The sequence below is a fragment of the Megalobrama amblycephala genome, linkage group LG4, assembly GCF_018812025.1.
Source record: "Megalobrama amblycephala isolate DHTTF-2021 linkage group LG4, ASM1881202v1, whole genome shotgun sequence".
NCBI lineage: Eukaryota > Metazoa > Chordata > Actinopteri > Cypriniformes > Xenocyprididae > Megalobrama > Megalobrama amblycephala.
In genome coordinates this window covers 3966784-3984125 of record NC_063047.1, presented here as the reverse complement: position 1 = coordinate 3984125, position 17342 = coordinate 3966784, and the positions used below count along the sequence as shown (strand labels likewise).

The 17342-nt window shown below is 39.6% G+C and overlaps 1 protein-coding gene across 1 annotated transcript in view; it reads left to right on the top strand.

The window, feature by feature from the left end:
• The window catches only part of LOC125266335 (cystatin-B-like), a 39547-nt gene extending 27606 nt beyond the window's left edge, over window positions 1–11941 (top strand). The window contains exon 4 of the mRNA XM_048186886.1: window positions 11691–11941. Within this exon, the coding sequence (XP_048042843.1) occupies window positions 11691–11867 (177 nt within the window). The 3' untranslated portion in view covers window positions 11868–11941. The remainder of the gene's footprint in view (window positions 1–11690) is intronic.
• Window positions 11942–17342: the final 5401 nt, after the last annotated feature.

Here is a 17342-nt window from a genome sequence, read left to right as displayed (position 1 = left end):
CTCATGAAGCACTGAGGCTTTGCAACCCATTGCTTCACCAAAAGTTCATTACCGAAGCTTCATTCAGCATTGCTCACTAGTGACACCTAGCTACTGTGCAAAGAAATAGCAGACAAAATTAATCCTGAGCCTATGACCTGAACAGACATTTGTGCATTGCCTGGGTATAAAATAAATATGTATCTTCTCTGTCTGACTTTACTTGTGCAGAGACAAACTGGCTCAGACACACACACACACACACACACAGATAATTAATTATTCATAAATTATACCATACAAACCTAATATAACCTAATATAATGTAATAATATAGCTCTAATAATACAATAACAACAATGACACAGCTCTTTAACTCTGACTCTCCGACACTCTACTACTACTTCTGGTTCTACTACTCCTGAAACGGCCACAAGGTGGCGTGTGTTTCGAACCCCCTTTATCTGAAAGTGACACTCAAACCGAACCGATGACGTATTCCACACAAACCGAGGCCTCGTTTGTCATCGGTCACGTGATTTCTACATTCCCAACACAAGCCTCGAATCGACGCTTCATCTGGCACGCCCATTTATGCTCGACACAAGCTCCGAAGTCTCGGTTCAAATGTCCCATCACTACCGAAGGGAGACCGGTGCTGGAGGCCTCTGGAGGCGGCCTGGCGGGGGCTGTTGAGGAGGCAGCCGGCCCGAGTCACATCCCTACTGTATCGCAGGCAGAGATGAGCCCGAGACAGGTGTGTTTACAGTCTGTGATTGAAACTGATTTGATTGAAGGAAATCAAATGCAGTCTGATAAAATTGAGAACGATGCATCTATTGGTAACTCGTTTAAACAGAGTCAAGATGACCTTTTATCTCAAGAATCTGTGGATTTAATGGATGACTCTGGCAACAGAGATAATGAGGACACCGAGATAATGGACAATGACGCGATGGATTCGGAGCTTGTAATTGGAGGCAAGACTAAAATGTATTCTGTTCAGCAGATCAATCATTTTCTTGATACTACAAAAGGACTTCGTAAACCAAAAATTGAGACATATTTTCCAGATTTAAAACTGTTTCTGTTGTCTGGTTCCATGGCTATGAGAAAAGCTTCCTTTGATGTGCTTGACAAACCCAAACGTTATACCGCCTTAAGAAACTTCTTAGTAATGTTAGAAGTTCTCTGAATTTACAAGGTAAAAAATGAATACGGCTTGGTTACCTAATAACTCTGGTAGGTTAGTTTTATTGTGTGTTTATTTTATACTTATTTTCATGGCACCTTTGAGACTTAGTTCATTGAACATTAATGGGTGTCGTGATGCTATGAAAAGGGCTAGTCTGTTTGATTATATTGTGATGAAGAGTACAGGTGTTGTTTTTCTACAGGAAACGCATACCGATGAGAACAATCAGATACAGTGGTTGACTGAATGGAAGGGTCAGGCAATATTGAGTCATGGCTCTAATGTTAGTGCAGGGGTGGCTATTCTGCTTACACCTGAATATAGAAAGCAAGCAGTGTTTTTGAATTGATTTCCGGTTGACATAACTGTTCTGGGTATTAAGTTTTCTTTTGTCAATGTGTATGCACCCAATATTGGGTCAGAACGTGTTATTTTTTTTGAAAAACTTAAAGCTGCTTTAAGTGATGTTCCCCATGAAAGGATTATTGTTTTGGCTGGAGATTTTAATTGTACTTTAAGTCATACTTTGGACAGAAATCATGAAGAGCCCCACAGTCAATCCACAGATGTGCTTCGGTCTTTAATTTTTTACCACAATCTTGCAGATGTTTGGAGAGAATCTTTTCCTCAGGTCAGACAATATACCTGGTTGAAAATAAACTCCAATATGGTGTCTGGGGCTAGGTTAGACTGAATTTATATACCAAAAAGTAAAAGAAATATTTTCTATAATAGCTGTATATGTCCTACTGCTTTGTCTGATCACCATCTTCTATCTATTGTTGTCACTACTGCAGAGAAGCACGTTCAAGAATTTCTTTTGGTAGTTTAATAAGAGATTATTATTAGATCAAAATTGTGTGCACTCTTTCACTCATTTCTGGGAGATCTGGAGAGAGAGAAAAAAAAAACACAGTATAAGTCCTTGAGCCAGTGGTGGGACATAGGCAAATCTCAAATTAAATTGTTTTGCCAGAGTTATTCTGCTTACAATAAAAGTTTTTTGGAAAAGATGGCGCAGCTTGAACAGGAAATACTACTTCTTGATATCGAAGGGGACGTTGTCGATACCACAGAGTCCTTGAAACGCAATAATTTTTCTTTTGCGGAATCTACTGGAGGAAAGAGCCCAGGAGACGCTGATTCGTGCAAGATTCTCTTTCTTCAATAGCATGGATGCTCCTACTTCTTTCTTTTTTAATCTGGAGAAGAAGACTGTGGATAAGATTTTAAGCTGTTTGAGACTTCTGTTACGGATGCTGGTATATCAAACACACAACGAGGAAGAGTAACGTATAATAAGTCTTTACTAGATAATCCACAGGGAGAAACACAGAATCCAGAGTAGAGCATACACCAAACACGTCCAAGACACAAACGAGATCCGACAAACAACTGACCACAGACAGGAACTTAAATACACTGACACAAACAAGCTAAACAGGATAACAAGGGGGCGTGGTCCAATGAGTGTCCATGGTGACTGAATGTGGCGGGAAACAGAACAAAGGAACACGTGACAATGCAAACAAACAAACTGAAAGTCCATGTGACTGTGACATTACGCCCCCTCCCGGAAAGGCGCGTCCTCGCGTCGTAAAGTAACAAAGGGGAGGGCTGGAGGGGGTTCTGGAGGTGGACGGCCGACCGGGAGGAGGTAAAAAGCAAAAGTCCATGGTGGAGATGGTGGTGGAGTGATCCAGGGTGGAGCCTTGAGCAGAGGCAGATGTCGTGAGCTGACCCAGGCCACAGCTAAGACTGCGTCCCATGGCAGCGGCGCCGGAGGGAGGAGCCATGGAGCGAAGATCATTGGAGCCGCCATGGGGACGACCGGAGGTGATGGCGACACTGATGATGAAGCCCACCGCAAAGCCAGAGAGCCGATGTAGTGGAGGGACCCCGAAGATCTAGGCGGCCACGGCGTAGCCGTAGTGACGATCCCCTGAGATGATGGTAGAGATCCGGAGGGCTGAAGGCGAGCAGGAGCGACCGAGGGCGGAGGTGGAGCCTGAGGGAGGGATGAGCTGGCCGAAGACGAAGGGGTGGAGGGCCGGAGTGTAACGACCGGCCCGTAAGTCCGTGACGTAGGTGTAGCGATGCCCAGGTGGAGCCGACGTACTGAGGGAGTCCTGCAAGGCTGAAAGTCCGACGATCTCTGCCGGCATCGAGGGAGGAAGGAGCGTAGGCGCAGGAGTTGGGACGCCGGATCGAGGAGGACTGGAGCGTGCAGAGGCAGAGGGCGGAGCCAAGGGCTTCTCACAGCCGTGTTGAGATGACTCCCAGAGGGCCCGAGTTGTAGCCTCACCACTGAGAGGAGGTGCAGAGGGACTGATGGGAGGCATCAATGAAGGGACGACAGGAATGGCTGGGGACTGGGGCAAAAACTGTGGAGCAGAGGAAGGTCCAAAACAAAAAACAGAGCCCAAGGTGTGCTGGAGAGGTAGTGGATGAGGGAGGTTGGGAGGGAATACAGGGCTGGATGGGACCAGCGGGGAGACGGACAGTTCAGGGCTGGATGGGACCAGCGGGGAGACGGACAGTTCAGGGCTGGATGGGACCAGCGGGGAGACAGGAACATAGACAGATTCAGGAGATAACAGAGGGGAAAACAAGACAACCTCTTCAACATCAAAAAAAATTCTCTCCAGTGCGGTGGCCGAACACTCACTCTCAGTGGTGGGGGGTTGGGCGGGGCTCGCTTCCATCCCGTCGAACTCCACTAAGACAATGGTCCTCAGCAATAGTTGAGGCAGCCGACTCACACACCTGGTCAGGCACGCGTTGCTCAGGCTCCATGGCGATGTTCAGCTCGGTCGCTCTTGTGTGCGCTGGCGTGTACGTCGCGGCGGAGTGGCTCTCGTTGCCTGCGGTGGGCTCGGGCTGTCGATCTTCGCAGTCGGGATGTTGTTGGCTGGGCACTGGGTAGCTGGTGGGGCTGGTGTCATCGATGATGTTAACTGTGAGCGGCGAATCACAGGACACCAGGACCCACTTGACGTATTCCATGAAGCTCCCTCGAGGCCCCTCCCCGGACAGCAGCGCTTTGGTGGGGTTGTTGAGGCCGGCATACAAGAAGTTGCAAAGGCTGCTGTCCGGGTAATGGGTAGATGGTGCTAGGAGCAAAATATCCTTCAAATGTGCCTCGAGGGAGCGGTCCTTCTGCTCAAGGCAGAGCAACAGAAATGCAGGTGAGTACATGGTGACGGGAATACAAAAGAAAATGAAACACGGAAAAACACTGACACAGAAAAAACAAAACACTGACGACAAAATAACGCCGCAACTGTATTGGTCGGGTCTTCTGTTACGGATACTGGTATATCAAACACACGACGAGGAAGAGTAACGTATAATAAGTCTTTACTAGATAATCCACAGGGAGAAACACAGAATCCAGAGTAGAGCATACACCAAACACATCCAAGACACAAACGAGACCCGACAAACAACTGACCACAGACAGGAACTTAAATACACTGACACAAACAAGCTAAACAGGATAACAAGGGGGTGTGGTCCAATGAGTGTCCATGGTGACTGAATGTGGCGGGAAACAGAATAAAGGAACACGTGACAATGCAAACAAACAAACTGAAAGTCCATGTGACTGTGACAACTTCCAGAGGGGAGGAAAGTTACTGACGGTCATGGGATTATTTCTTTTTATGAGGATCTTTATAGTACTGAACCTTGTGATGAGGAAATGGCTGAACTTCTCTTTCAGGATTTATCTCAGCTTTCGGAAGGGGAGAAATCTAATCTTGATAAACTATTGACTTTCGATGAACTATCTGTTGCTGTTAAAGAACTGTCTTCTGGCAAAGCTCCGGGATTGGATGGACTTAAAGCAGAATTTTATAAACAATTTTGGTCAGTTATTGGAATGGATTTGTTTTCTGTTTTCATGGAGAGTTTTAAAAGAGGGACACTTCCACTGAGTCTACGAAGAGCTGTGGTCACACTATTACCTAAAAAGGGTGATCTTGAAGACATTAGATGCTGGCGTCCGGTCTCTTTACTCTGAGTGGATTACAAGATACCTTCGAAGTCCTTAACTAATAGAGATAAACTCTACATTTCTTCAGTGATTCATCCGGATCAGTCATACTGCATTCCAGGAAGGACGATTTTTGATAATCTTTTTTTTTTTTGATTCGAGATTTCTTTTTCCAGAGTACAGCATTTTGATATTGGTTTTGTTTCATTAGACCAGGAGAAAGCCTTTGATCGGGTCGATCACAGTTTCCTTGTTAAGTACCTTGAGGCTTTTGGTTTTGGGCTATCTATTATTGCTTATATTAAACTGTTGTATTCTGATATATACACCATGTTGAAAATTAATGGTACTCTTACAAGACCTTTCAGAGTAAGCAGAGGCATAAGGCAGGGTTGTGATCTATCAGGAATCCTGTATGCTATTGCAATTGAGCCACTTTTGACTGCACTGAGAAACAAGCTGTGTGGCATTTCAACAGTGTGTCCATTCACCTCAGACCTGAAAACTATTAGGCTTAGTGCCTATGCTGATGATGTCACTGTTTTTATCAGATCTGTTCAGGATGTAATGAATTTGAGAGAATCTTTAGAGGTTTATCAAAAAGCCTCCTCATCTCGAATTAACTGGCAAAAGTGTGCATCCTTTTTACTGGGTGAATGGGAGAATGGAGGCCCTCCATCTCATCCTCAGAATTGTTCCTGGAGTTTAGAGGGGTTTCAAGTGCTTGGAATTTTCCTTGGGACTGATCAATATATACAAAAAAAATGGGATGGTATTTTTGAAAAAGTTTCTGGGCGTTTACAAAAATGGAGATGGTTTACTGCCTCGTTTGTCATATAGGGGAAGAGTGCTCATTATTAACAACTTGGCAGCTTCCATGATGTGGCATCGCTTAAATGTGTTAGACCCACCAAAAGAATTGTTGCAACGTCTGCAGAAGACTTTTGTTGAGTTTTTTTGGGATGGGTTTTATTGGCTTCCCTCTGCAATTTTGTATTTGCCAGTCAGTGAAGGGGGCCAAGGGTTGATTAATTTGGCAGCGAAGGTTAAGGCTATGAGGTTAAAGACTGTTCAAAACCTACTTTACCCTGTGGATTTTAGGCCATGGGTTTTTTTTTGGTCTGGCGTTGCTCAGAACTTTTGGTGGGTTAGGCAATTGTTTTTAATGTCTTCTTATGATGAGAAGTTTTTGGCTGATGTAAAATTTTATACTTCTGTGTTAAACTCCTGGACAGGTATTAAATTGTTTAGAAGTGAAAATAATCATTTTGGTCTTGAAGAACCATTGTTTTATAACTCCTTTTTAGGTGAGAATATCTGTACTTCTAATACAATTGTAAAACATTTTTTGAAAAAAGGATTGACAAAAGTGTCAGACTTGATTGATATCTGTCTCGTCTAAAAGATGGAGATCAATGAGAGATATTGGTAATCGGGCGGGTATTAGATCAGTCAGGACGATAGAGAGGCTCATTGGGGGGTTGAAGACATCTTTTCCCTCCACACTCCTCATGTTTGTTAACTGTTTTCTGTCTGGAGGTCCTTCTGGAGTTTTGTTTCCCAAGTTATGTGTGTCTCCCAAGGTTGGTTTGGAAGATGATCATGAAGGAAAGCTGCTGACATTTAATAGACTACAAGAGCTTGATTTTCAGGTGGTCGGAAAAAGAGATTTATATCAGTTATGTGTTAAAGTGGATCATTTGGAGCATATTAAGGGCAGAGGGGATACAAAATGGAGGGAATTTTTAACAGTTCCTAATGCTTGTTCACCTTCTTGGAGGCTTTTTTACAAGGGTCCTCTATCCAAACGATCTGGAGACTTACAGTGGAGGTTATTACATTGTGCACTGCCCACTAATTCTCATGTTGCTAAATTTAACTTGAATGTTTTACCATTGTGTATTTTCTGCTCTTTACCAGAATCTGTATTTCATGTTTTTTCTGAGTGTTCTAGATTGGTTCCATTATTTACGTTGCTAGAATTTTATAATTGGACAAGCCAAATTAGCCATATGAAAGTCTTGTAGACTGGCTGCTGAAGGGCGAAATATAAATGTTTCTCTGCTATTTTCCGCTTTGGTGGAATCTAGAATAAGAGTGGAGCACAGTTTTTTTCAAATGACAAATAATTTAATTGAGTTTGAGTTTAAATGGTGTGTAAATGGTGCTTTACTGTCGCTTTGTGAGGACGGAGAAATAATGTTTAATTGGTGATGTAAGGTGGTTATATTATCTTGCTATTTATTTATTTATTTATTTTATTTTATTTATTCTTTTTTCTCTTGAATGTTTTGCAATGTGTTGTGTGAGGTAGAATGACGTGGTTGTTTTTTTAGAATGTTTTAATAAAGTGCATTAAAAGTCAAAGTCTCTCTCTCTCTCTCTCTCTCTCTCTCTCTCTCTCTTTCGGGTTACCGGTTTCCGTTTACCGTTGGTGTGAGTGAGTGGATGTGGATGGAGAGCTAGAGTTTTGTATAATTTTCTGGTACACTGACTGCTGTGACTTGTGCAATTGAAACCACAGGTGAAAGTGTGTCTATTGAACAGAACGCAACTGATTGATGCGATTGCTATGTGAGTTGTAACTGGAATCAAGTTGAAAGTGATATTGAAGAGATGGAACAGGATGAGTCAGATGGTGAAGGATTTGATGGGCCAAATAGGTTGAAGGATTTGTATTCGTTGGAGGAAATTAATCATTTCCTACATGAAACATTTGGACAGTCTGTTAAGGTTGATGATTATTTTGCTGATACAGAGAAATTTATCAGGTCAGTGGCAGTATTGCAAAAAATGGTCAGTTTTGATTTGCTAGATGAACGGAAGCGGTATCGTTTGAGGAAACATGTCACTGCATTGAAAAAGATATCAAAGTCAAATAAAACTAGGAAATGCAAAAAAGCTATAGCGAAAAATAAGTGATGTCAGCCTTGATCTTGTTGCACTTCTTGTATCTACTTTTTCTCTGTCTGTTCTTCTTTTTCTTTTTTTTCTATGGGGAGTTTAAGGGTGGGCTCTTTAAACATAAATGGTGGGAGGGATAGACAGAAGAGAGAAATGGTTAAGGAGATAGTTAAAATTAATAGACTTGATGTAATCTTTTTACAAGAAGTTCATAGTACGATAAAAGATGTGGTTGACTGGGGTTTATCTTGGGGTGGTCAACTCTTTCTAAATCATGGAAGCAATGTTAGTGGTGGGGCAGCAATATTGTTCTCTAGTAACTTAAAAGTTAATGTTTTAAGTTCCTGTGATTTAGTTAAAGGTCGAAGTCAAATGATTAAAGTTAAAATAGAGGGTTCAATTTATTGTTTTATTAATATCTATGCCCCTAATATTGGGACTGAAAGAATATTTTTCTTCAATAACATAAAGGAAGCTCTTGAAGTGAACAATTTTGACTATCTTATTCTAGGTGGAGATTGAAATTGTACCGTTGATTTTAATATGGATAGGCTTAGTGAGGAGCCACACTTACAGTCTAGTAAAAATTTAAAAAGTTTATTGATTCAGTTTGATTTGATAGATGCATGGAGAATTAAATTTCCTAATGAAAAGCAATATACATGGGTCAAAATTTTAGATGGAAGAGTAAGTGCTGCTAGACTAGATAGGTTCTATTTGTCACAGGGACTTAGATCGAAGTTAACTGATAGTGCAATTAGACCAGTTGGTTTTTCTGATCATCACCTTATTATTGTGAATATTTTTTTGAAACAAGATGTTAGTAGATCTCAATGGCATTTTAACAATAAATTGCTCCAAGATGGAATTTTTTGTGGAAATTTTAAAATTCTTTGGGAAAAGTGGAAATAAAAAAATGTTCTTTTGAGTCTTTAAGTGGTGGGAGGTTGGAAAGGCTCAAATTTATTTCTCTTCTGCTATGTTAAAACAGGCCATAAAGGAGGTTGAGGAGGACATAAGAAAGATTGAATATAGACTTTTATAAACATTTCTGGAGCATTATAGGACATGATGTACATGAGGTCCTGGTGAGCTCTTTTAAAGAAAATCTACTTCCAACTTCCTGTAGAAGAGCTGTTTTAACATTAATTCCTAAAAAAAGGAGATTTAACTCAACTCAAGAATTGGAGACCTGTTGCGCTTTTATGTACTGAATATAAAGTGCTTTCTAGAGCTCTGTCTAATAGGCTGAAGCCTTATATTGGTTTACTTGTGCATATGGATCAGACCTATTGTATTCCAGATCGGACCATAATGGATAATCTGTTTTTAATAAGAGATATTCTAGATGTGTGTAAAGTCTATGATCAGAATGTTGGAATTTTATCCCTGGATCAAGAGAAAGCCTTTGACAGAGTCGATCATAGGTTTTTGTTTTCAGTCTTAAGAGCTTTTGGTTTTGAAGAGAAGTTTATAGCCTGGGTAGGTCTCCTTTATAACAGAGCTTCATGTTTGGTTAAAGTGGGGAAGGGGCTTAGTCGACCAATACCAGTAGAAAGAGGAATAAGGCAAGGTTGTCCTATTTCCGGACAGTTGTATTCACTGGTTATTGAACCCCTTTTATGTTTTTTTAAGAAACCACATGAATGGTTTTAACTGACCAGGCAGTAAATTTGACTCCCCTTTAGTTGTATCACCATATGCTGATGATATTAATGTATTTATTAAAAATGATGACGATGTATGTACAATTGTAAAGGCTTTGAAGTGTTATGAGAAGGCCTCCTCTTCAAAGGTTAATTGGGATAAGAGTGAGGCTTTACAAGTGGGAAAGTGGGAAGAGGAAAAGACGCCTTGTTTACCTGGAGGCTTGAAATGGGGAAATAATGGACTAAAAATTTTGGGTATTTTTTTTTGAAAAACTGGGAAGGAATAATGGAGAAGGTGTGTGCAAAAATGTCCAAATGGAAATGGTTGCTGCCCCAGATGTCATATAGAGGACGTGTTTTAGTAATCAATAATTTGGTTGCTTCCATGCTTTGGCACAAATTTATGGTTTTAAATCCACCAAAGGCTTTGATTCAAAGTCTACAGAAGAAAATGCTTTTTTTTGGTCAGGTTGTCATTGGGTGAGAGCTGCAGTCCTTTATCTTCCTCTTTTTGAGGGGGGCCAGGGACTTGTTGATTTATCTTCACGTTGCGACTTTTAGGTTGAAAACTGTACAAAGATTTTTATATGGCAATGGGTTGAGATAGCATGACACTGCAGAATTGCTTCTACAGAAGGCAGGAAGGCTTGGTTACAGTAAACAACTTTTTCTGTTAAAAACTGAAGAAGTGGATTTTGGAGGTTTGACATCTTTTTATGATTCAGTTGTGCAAGCATGGCAGATTTTGAAGGTATCAAGAGATGAAAATGCCTTACCTGGCATGTGGCTCTTTGAAGAGCCGCTTTTTTATAATGACTTTATTTGTGTGAAGTCATTAAAGTCTGCAAGTTTACATTCAGCACTGAGAGAGGCAGGATGCACAAAGATAGGCCATCTCTTTAAAGCCATGCACTCATCTCTGGTTGAATTGGGGAAATTAGCCAATGTAAGATCTGAAAGATTGATTGAAATGACTATTGAAAAATAGTGGTGGAGGTCTGCGAATCATTGCCAAAGTCACTGAAGGATTTTGCTAGTGATTGTGATGTGATTAGTCATTGGGAGGATGGGTGTGAATATGTTTTCCCATTTCTTGATGTTTCTCTATCAGTAGAAGCCACTCTTGGTGTAGAGAACAGTTTTCTATCTTTCTCAAATGTACAGTTGGGTTCCTTTGAAGAACTTGGTAAGAAACAGATTTATATTCTGTGTGTAAAGGTACTTCATATGACGTCTTTGGAAGAAGCTAAACCATTAAGGTGGTTTGATTTCTTTGGACAAGATCAGTCTGTGAAATATTATTGAGATCTTTGTATAAATTACCAATAGATAAAAGGACAGGAGATCTTCAATGGAGAATAATACATGGGGCTATAGCCACTAATAAACATGTAGCCCATTTAGATCCTAGTCAAGGGGTGGAATGTCCATTTTGTACCCAAAATGAAACTTTGGTGCATTTATTTTGTGGATGTTGTAGGTTAGGAGTGTTATTTAATGTATTATAACAGTGGTGCTTGAGTTGGGGAGAATGTTTTTCTTTTCCTTTGTTTGTTTTTGGACCAAAGTATTCTGTAAAGAAAAAACAAATACACGTTTTGATGAATTATGTTTTTGGAGTGGCTAAACTTTCTATATGGCTTTCAAGGAAAAATATGATTCAGAATAAAGGCTCAAAAGAGGTGTATGATGTATTTTTAGGACTATTAGCGGCGCGTCTTAAAATTGAATTTGCTTATTATAAGTTGATTAATAATCTGCAGGTCTTTATTGAAAAGTGGTCTGTTGCAAATGTTCTTTGTGTTGTTGATGATGATGGAGAGATGGTTTTATCTTTTAATAATTAAAAGACTTTGTAAGATTAATGTAATGATGATGATTTTGGAATGCTAATTGTGAATTAAAGGATATTTTTCAGTCTCTTTCTTTCTCTCTCTCTCTCTCTCTCTCTCTCTCTCTCTCTCAGGTGTACGTTGGAGTGGATAAGTGCGTTCATGCGATGATATATCAAGCTCTCCCCTGTGATGGAGGGGAATTGATTGTGTATGGAGTCCAGCACCCTAAAACCGCCAGTGAACCTCTGATCCCATTTGGTGACAACATCCAGAAAATAGAACGTCTTCCAATAGCAGACACACAATGATCTGCCATACTGTACAGAGGAACTATTGAAAACTGTTTCATTCCTCAATATTAAACTCAATCTTCAAACCCTCAGTGCCTGTGTCAGTGTGTTTGTGAACAACACCAAATTCACTTCACTTTACTAAAATATTTTTATGCTGAAATAATAAATATAAAGACATAAAATCATCATTACAAATCTTTAAAAACAAAAAGTAATATAAAATAATGTAAAATTACATTCTTTTTTCTAATTTTAAGATTTAATTGATTGTCTGCATGATTTTTTTACAAGGAAAAAAATACGTGAATGAAGACTAGTGGAGAACGTTTCCCAGACAGGTGTGGAAAGATTTTGATGTTGCTTTCTTAAAGCTTTAAAAAAAAATGTGCATTTACTTGTGTGACTTCAATGATAATTCTACATGATATATAAAATGAGAAAACAGGAAAATGTGAAGTTTGGTGTTGATCAAGGAAACTTGAGCCTTACTGATGGGGCTGCTTATTTATCTAAAATGCCTGTAATCAGTCAGGTAAAACAGCTAAGAAAATGTATTACAACTGCTAGTGGTGTACACGCTGTCACAGACACGCCAGGCTCCAGCACGGTCCAATCACAGCACGCACCATCTCCGGTGTTACAATATATTCGGTTCCTGAAATATTCTGTTCCACTGGGTGGCGCTTACGCGAATATTCATGATATCCTTCTATTGTGGGCGTGTCCTTGAGAGAACGCGCAAGCGAATGGAACTGAAAATATTAGTACACGCTCCTCAAATCGCATCGGTTTAATGGATTATTTCGAAAAGGTAATAAAATATTCCTTTGGAATATAAATCTTTGGAGCTTTGTTTTGATGACAGTCTTCATGCCAGCAGCTACTTAAAGAATGTTATTTTTGTTTAAAATATTATAATTATGATAAGAAAATTATAGTTTAGTTTAGTTTTATTTAAAGTTTGACAAGGCAGGATATTGCAGCACAAAACCCTGAAATGTGTCAAACATAACACATACTCAAACAACCTTATGTAGCCTAATTTAAAACAATTTCAAAAGCAGTCAAATAAAAAAAGTCTGATAATAATCATATAATTTATTCTGTGAGGTAATACAGCACAAATGCACAGAAAAAATAGACCGCTACTTTACAAGATGACGTTATACTTGTTATTATCACCAATGTCATATGGTTTTGTTTTGCTTTTGTGATGTTTCCACATTATACTCATCATCTTGTAAAGTCACTGTCTGTTTCAGACTGGATGTGAGAGCTGAAGTCTTGAAGAGCTCTGGCAGTGTGTGATCTGGACATACATGAAGGCTCTTCCCGAGTGTCAAGGCCCTGTTTTAATATTCACCCCAGAACCTCACATTTAGCATTGCTTCTTTTCACACATTGTTTTGAATTGTTAAATGTCTTTTCAATTTGAGTTACATTCATAGAGTAATTACTTCTGTACTTGTTATAACATTTAATGTATTTAATATTTATATAGGCTACAACTGGATTTGTTGTTTAAAAAAAAATAAAAAGAAAAGATGAAAAAAAATTCAGGATAATATTTTAAAAATGACTTTGTACAATCCAAATAAGCTTTACAGATATTTAGAAAAGGTTTTAACAATGTTTGTCATGTTTTTCAATTATTGCACATGCACCTATAGGTCAATCAAGGTCACAGTTACAATAACTTAGGACACTAAAGAGACCTTTTTACTGACTCTGAAAAACACCAGAAGAAAGATGCCCAGGGTCTCTGATCACCTGTGCGAACGTGCCTTAGTCCTGCTGCAGGAGGTATGAGGACTGCAGATGAGAACAGAGCAATAAACTGCAATGTTCCTAAAATGTGTAAAGGAGTCAAAACAGCGGCGGGAATCCCTCCATCACACACACACGCATGAAGATGCCTGAGACAGTGCTACAGGGAGAAAGAAGGACAGCTGATTGTCCTTCCAGTGCCAAACCACATGTAACCATAAGTCCCACCAGACATGTTTGAGAATGTGAAATGCCTTGATGGAAGAGTGGAGTAACATCTCACAGCAAGAGCTGCAAATCTGGTGCTGTCCATGAGGATGAGATGCTCCTCTGTAAATCAGCTGGTGCCACATCAGGCTTTCAGATGTTCATCAAACGTCTGTGAAATTTGTTCAGTTTATGTCTCAGTTGTTGAATCTTTTTGTTTGTACAAATATTTACATGTTAAAAAAAATTGCTGGAAAAACAGTTGAAAGTGAAAAAAAAAAAAAAAAAAAAAAGATGCTGCTTTGCAACAAAAATATGTGACAAATAACATCAAGTGTGCATTTACTTTTTGGACTATTATGATAATTTGTTGTGATATCCAGGAAAATATGAGAAAACAGGAAATATTTGTAGTTTGGTGTTGATAAAGGGTAGCCTATGTTAGTCTTACTGTGGTGATAAACACTGAAAATATCAAAATAATCAAGAAATTAAGGATGATAGAATATTCACACCAGGCTATAGCTTTTTATTAGGCCACAGATACATTTGTAGAGGTTTGTTTCAAGTTGTCAACACTATGCAGTAGCCTGTAGTCACAGAATTACAACAAAGGAAGCAAACTAATCAAACTATTCAAATACTTTTTAAAGCCTCACAAATAAAAAAGCTAAACAGAAAACACATCAGCGTAAAACAAGGTTATTGGCTCATGTTTGCTCTGATGTATCATTACGTTAACTGTTTATCTGAATGCCTGTCCTGTACTCAATCAGGCAAAATTTATCATATTACACAAACTGTGCATTGCTTTGAACATGTCAACTGTTGCTTAACACTGAATATTTTATTACCTTTTCGAAATAATCCATTAAACCGATGCGATTTGAGGAGCGTGTACTAATATTTTCAGTTCCATTCGCTTGCGCGTTCTCTCAAGGACACGCCCACAATAGCAGGATATCATGAATATTCGAGTAAGCGCCACCCAGTGGAACAGAATATTTCGGGAACCGAATATATTGTAACACCGGAATACTAATTACCGTCACCTGCACCTCATCAGCACTCTCATCACCAGCACTATTTAAGACACTCACACACACAGTCACATTGTCCGGTCTTGTTTGCATCTAAGGACTTACCTGAATGCTTACCTCAAGGACTCTCCTTGCTACTTACCTGTCTCCCTTGTCTCCGAGTTCTTCCCTTCGTCTCCAGTCTGTGTGTGAAGTGTTGTCTGCAGTCATTGAATCCATTCAGCAAGTATCATTCTCCATTGTCACTCTGCAACCACAAAGGACAGTATCATTCTCTATACCATTCATCAGTCACGAACTTGCATCTGCTTACTCACCTGTTGTCACCAAAATACTCTGCTTGTGTTCAATAAACTACCTGTTAACCTATCTTCTGTCTCCTGGCTGGTCCTATTGTAACACACGCAGGTATAATGACAGAAATGATGGGATATTGATGTGCGCACGCGCAGTAAACCCAGGTGGGACAATCTGAAGGTAGGATGAAATGTCAGGACACTGGTGCTCTGAGCGCTCACATGGAGCCTTTATAAGCTGTACGAACTGAACGAATCAATTGTCTGCGCAGTGTGAATGTCTTAGGCTTCAGTCAAATTGCATAAGGCCGCGCGAATCACCGTAAGCGCATTCATCAGTGCGCTCCTAATGTGTTCACTTTTGCATGGTGTTTGAACATATATGTGTGTTGGCAGTATGCGTACACAACCACCCTATAGTGATAAAAATCCACTCACTCCTTTTTTGTTTTAATCCCCATAAATCATAAGCAGTGTCTCCCAATGACCTGTTTTCAGCCATGGTGCTAATGTTACGTCACATGCGTCACAGGCCCTGCCCACAACCCCTGACTGACAGTACTGCATCACCACCAAGCGGCAACCTCCCCCAGTCTCTCATGAAGCCAATATGGAAGTGACTTGAACTGCGATTCTTAGACTGGCCGCTAGGGACAGGCTGCAGAAGAGAGCAGAATCTCATTGAGTCCCATGTTAAAATGGTCAAGTTTACAGCAGAAAAAAAACATGTTTACAGTCTGGTTCAAATTGTGGTTTTAGTCTATACAGCTAATTTTGCCCTTCATGACAGCTCTGAGGGGGGGGGGTGAATTTTTTTTTTTTATAACTCATCCATTTAAATTATATTAAGCCTTAAAGTTCTGCATAATTAAGGGCATGGTCACTTGAGTGACAGGTAGTTTGCCACTGCTATCCGTGAGCCGTCATGAATTTGGCATCTCAGCCATATTTGTGCTTTTTTCTCGATTATTTTATACAATTATAAAATATGGCTTGCTGCATAATATCAGAGACGGATAGGTGTGAGTCTGTGTAGATGTGCTCGCATGCGGAAGATATACAGAACACACGTTGTTGGATCGTCTTGGCATTAATTGGCTAAAAGTTTTGTTCCTGAGATTTATAACAATGACAATAGCAGGAGGATATAAAACTACGACAGCACTGCTTGGATATTATAACTAAAACTGCTGCACTATTTTGAATAATTATACTTTGGACACGTGATTATTTGTTTGAGAGAACATTTGAGAGATATACAGATATAGGTAACGTATACAGTTTTACATCATAAACGATGCTCAGATTGCATTATTTCTTGAAGAACGATGATGGAGAGCAGATCATTCCGAAGAAATGTGCAAACAATGGATAATATATCAATATTTCATGGATTTAATGCTTTTGTAGACAGAAAGTACTGTTTTTTTGTTTTTCAATGGACACTCATGGATATTTTACCCAGTGCCACGGATTGGATTCATCTCGCTATCGCTATTTCATTATAAAGGTATGAAGTCCCGTTTAATTTGTTATTTTCACACCCCACACAAATTAATTAGTGGTGTTGGAGCATCTGTATCATATATATATATATTTAAAAAAAAAAAAAACACCGTAGATTGACAGTAAACATTTAGAACTTTCTAATGATATAACTTATCTTTATTAATATTTTAGATAGTATCTAAGATAGATAGATAGCTCTTGCTAACATGGTCACGTCGAGCTAGGCGGCGTGGTTTCAGTAACCACGGCACCTCAGTTCAACCACGTCCCGCCTCTTTGCCCATTTTCAGTTATCCAGGAGTGACGTGCGGTGACGCGCTGCTAAGATGGCAGCGGCCTCATTTTTGCTTCAAAACTGCTCTTCAGAAATCTACGGGTGATGTCACGGACACTAAATCCATATTTTTTTACAGTCTATGATCACTACTGTCATTTGATATTTAACAGTGTTTTGATCTACCTGCATTGACACCATTGTATGCGAACTGAACTGAGCTGGATGATGACATCACTGTTTACTCCAGTGCTGATATAGATAAATTAAATTAATAACTATTGTTTCTTAAATCAGAATGAATCAATACTGAATTTACTTAAGATGGATACTGACACCATTTTCTTTAAGAGCTGCTGTGCAGCCAAAATTATATAGTTATCACTGTAAAGCTGCT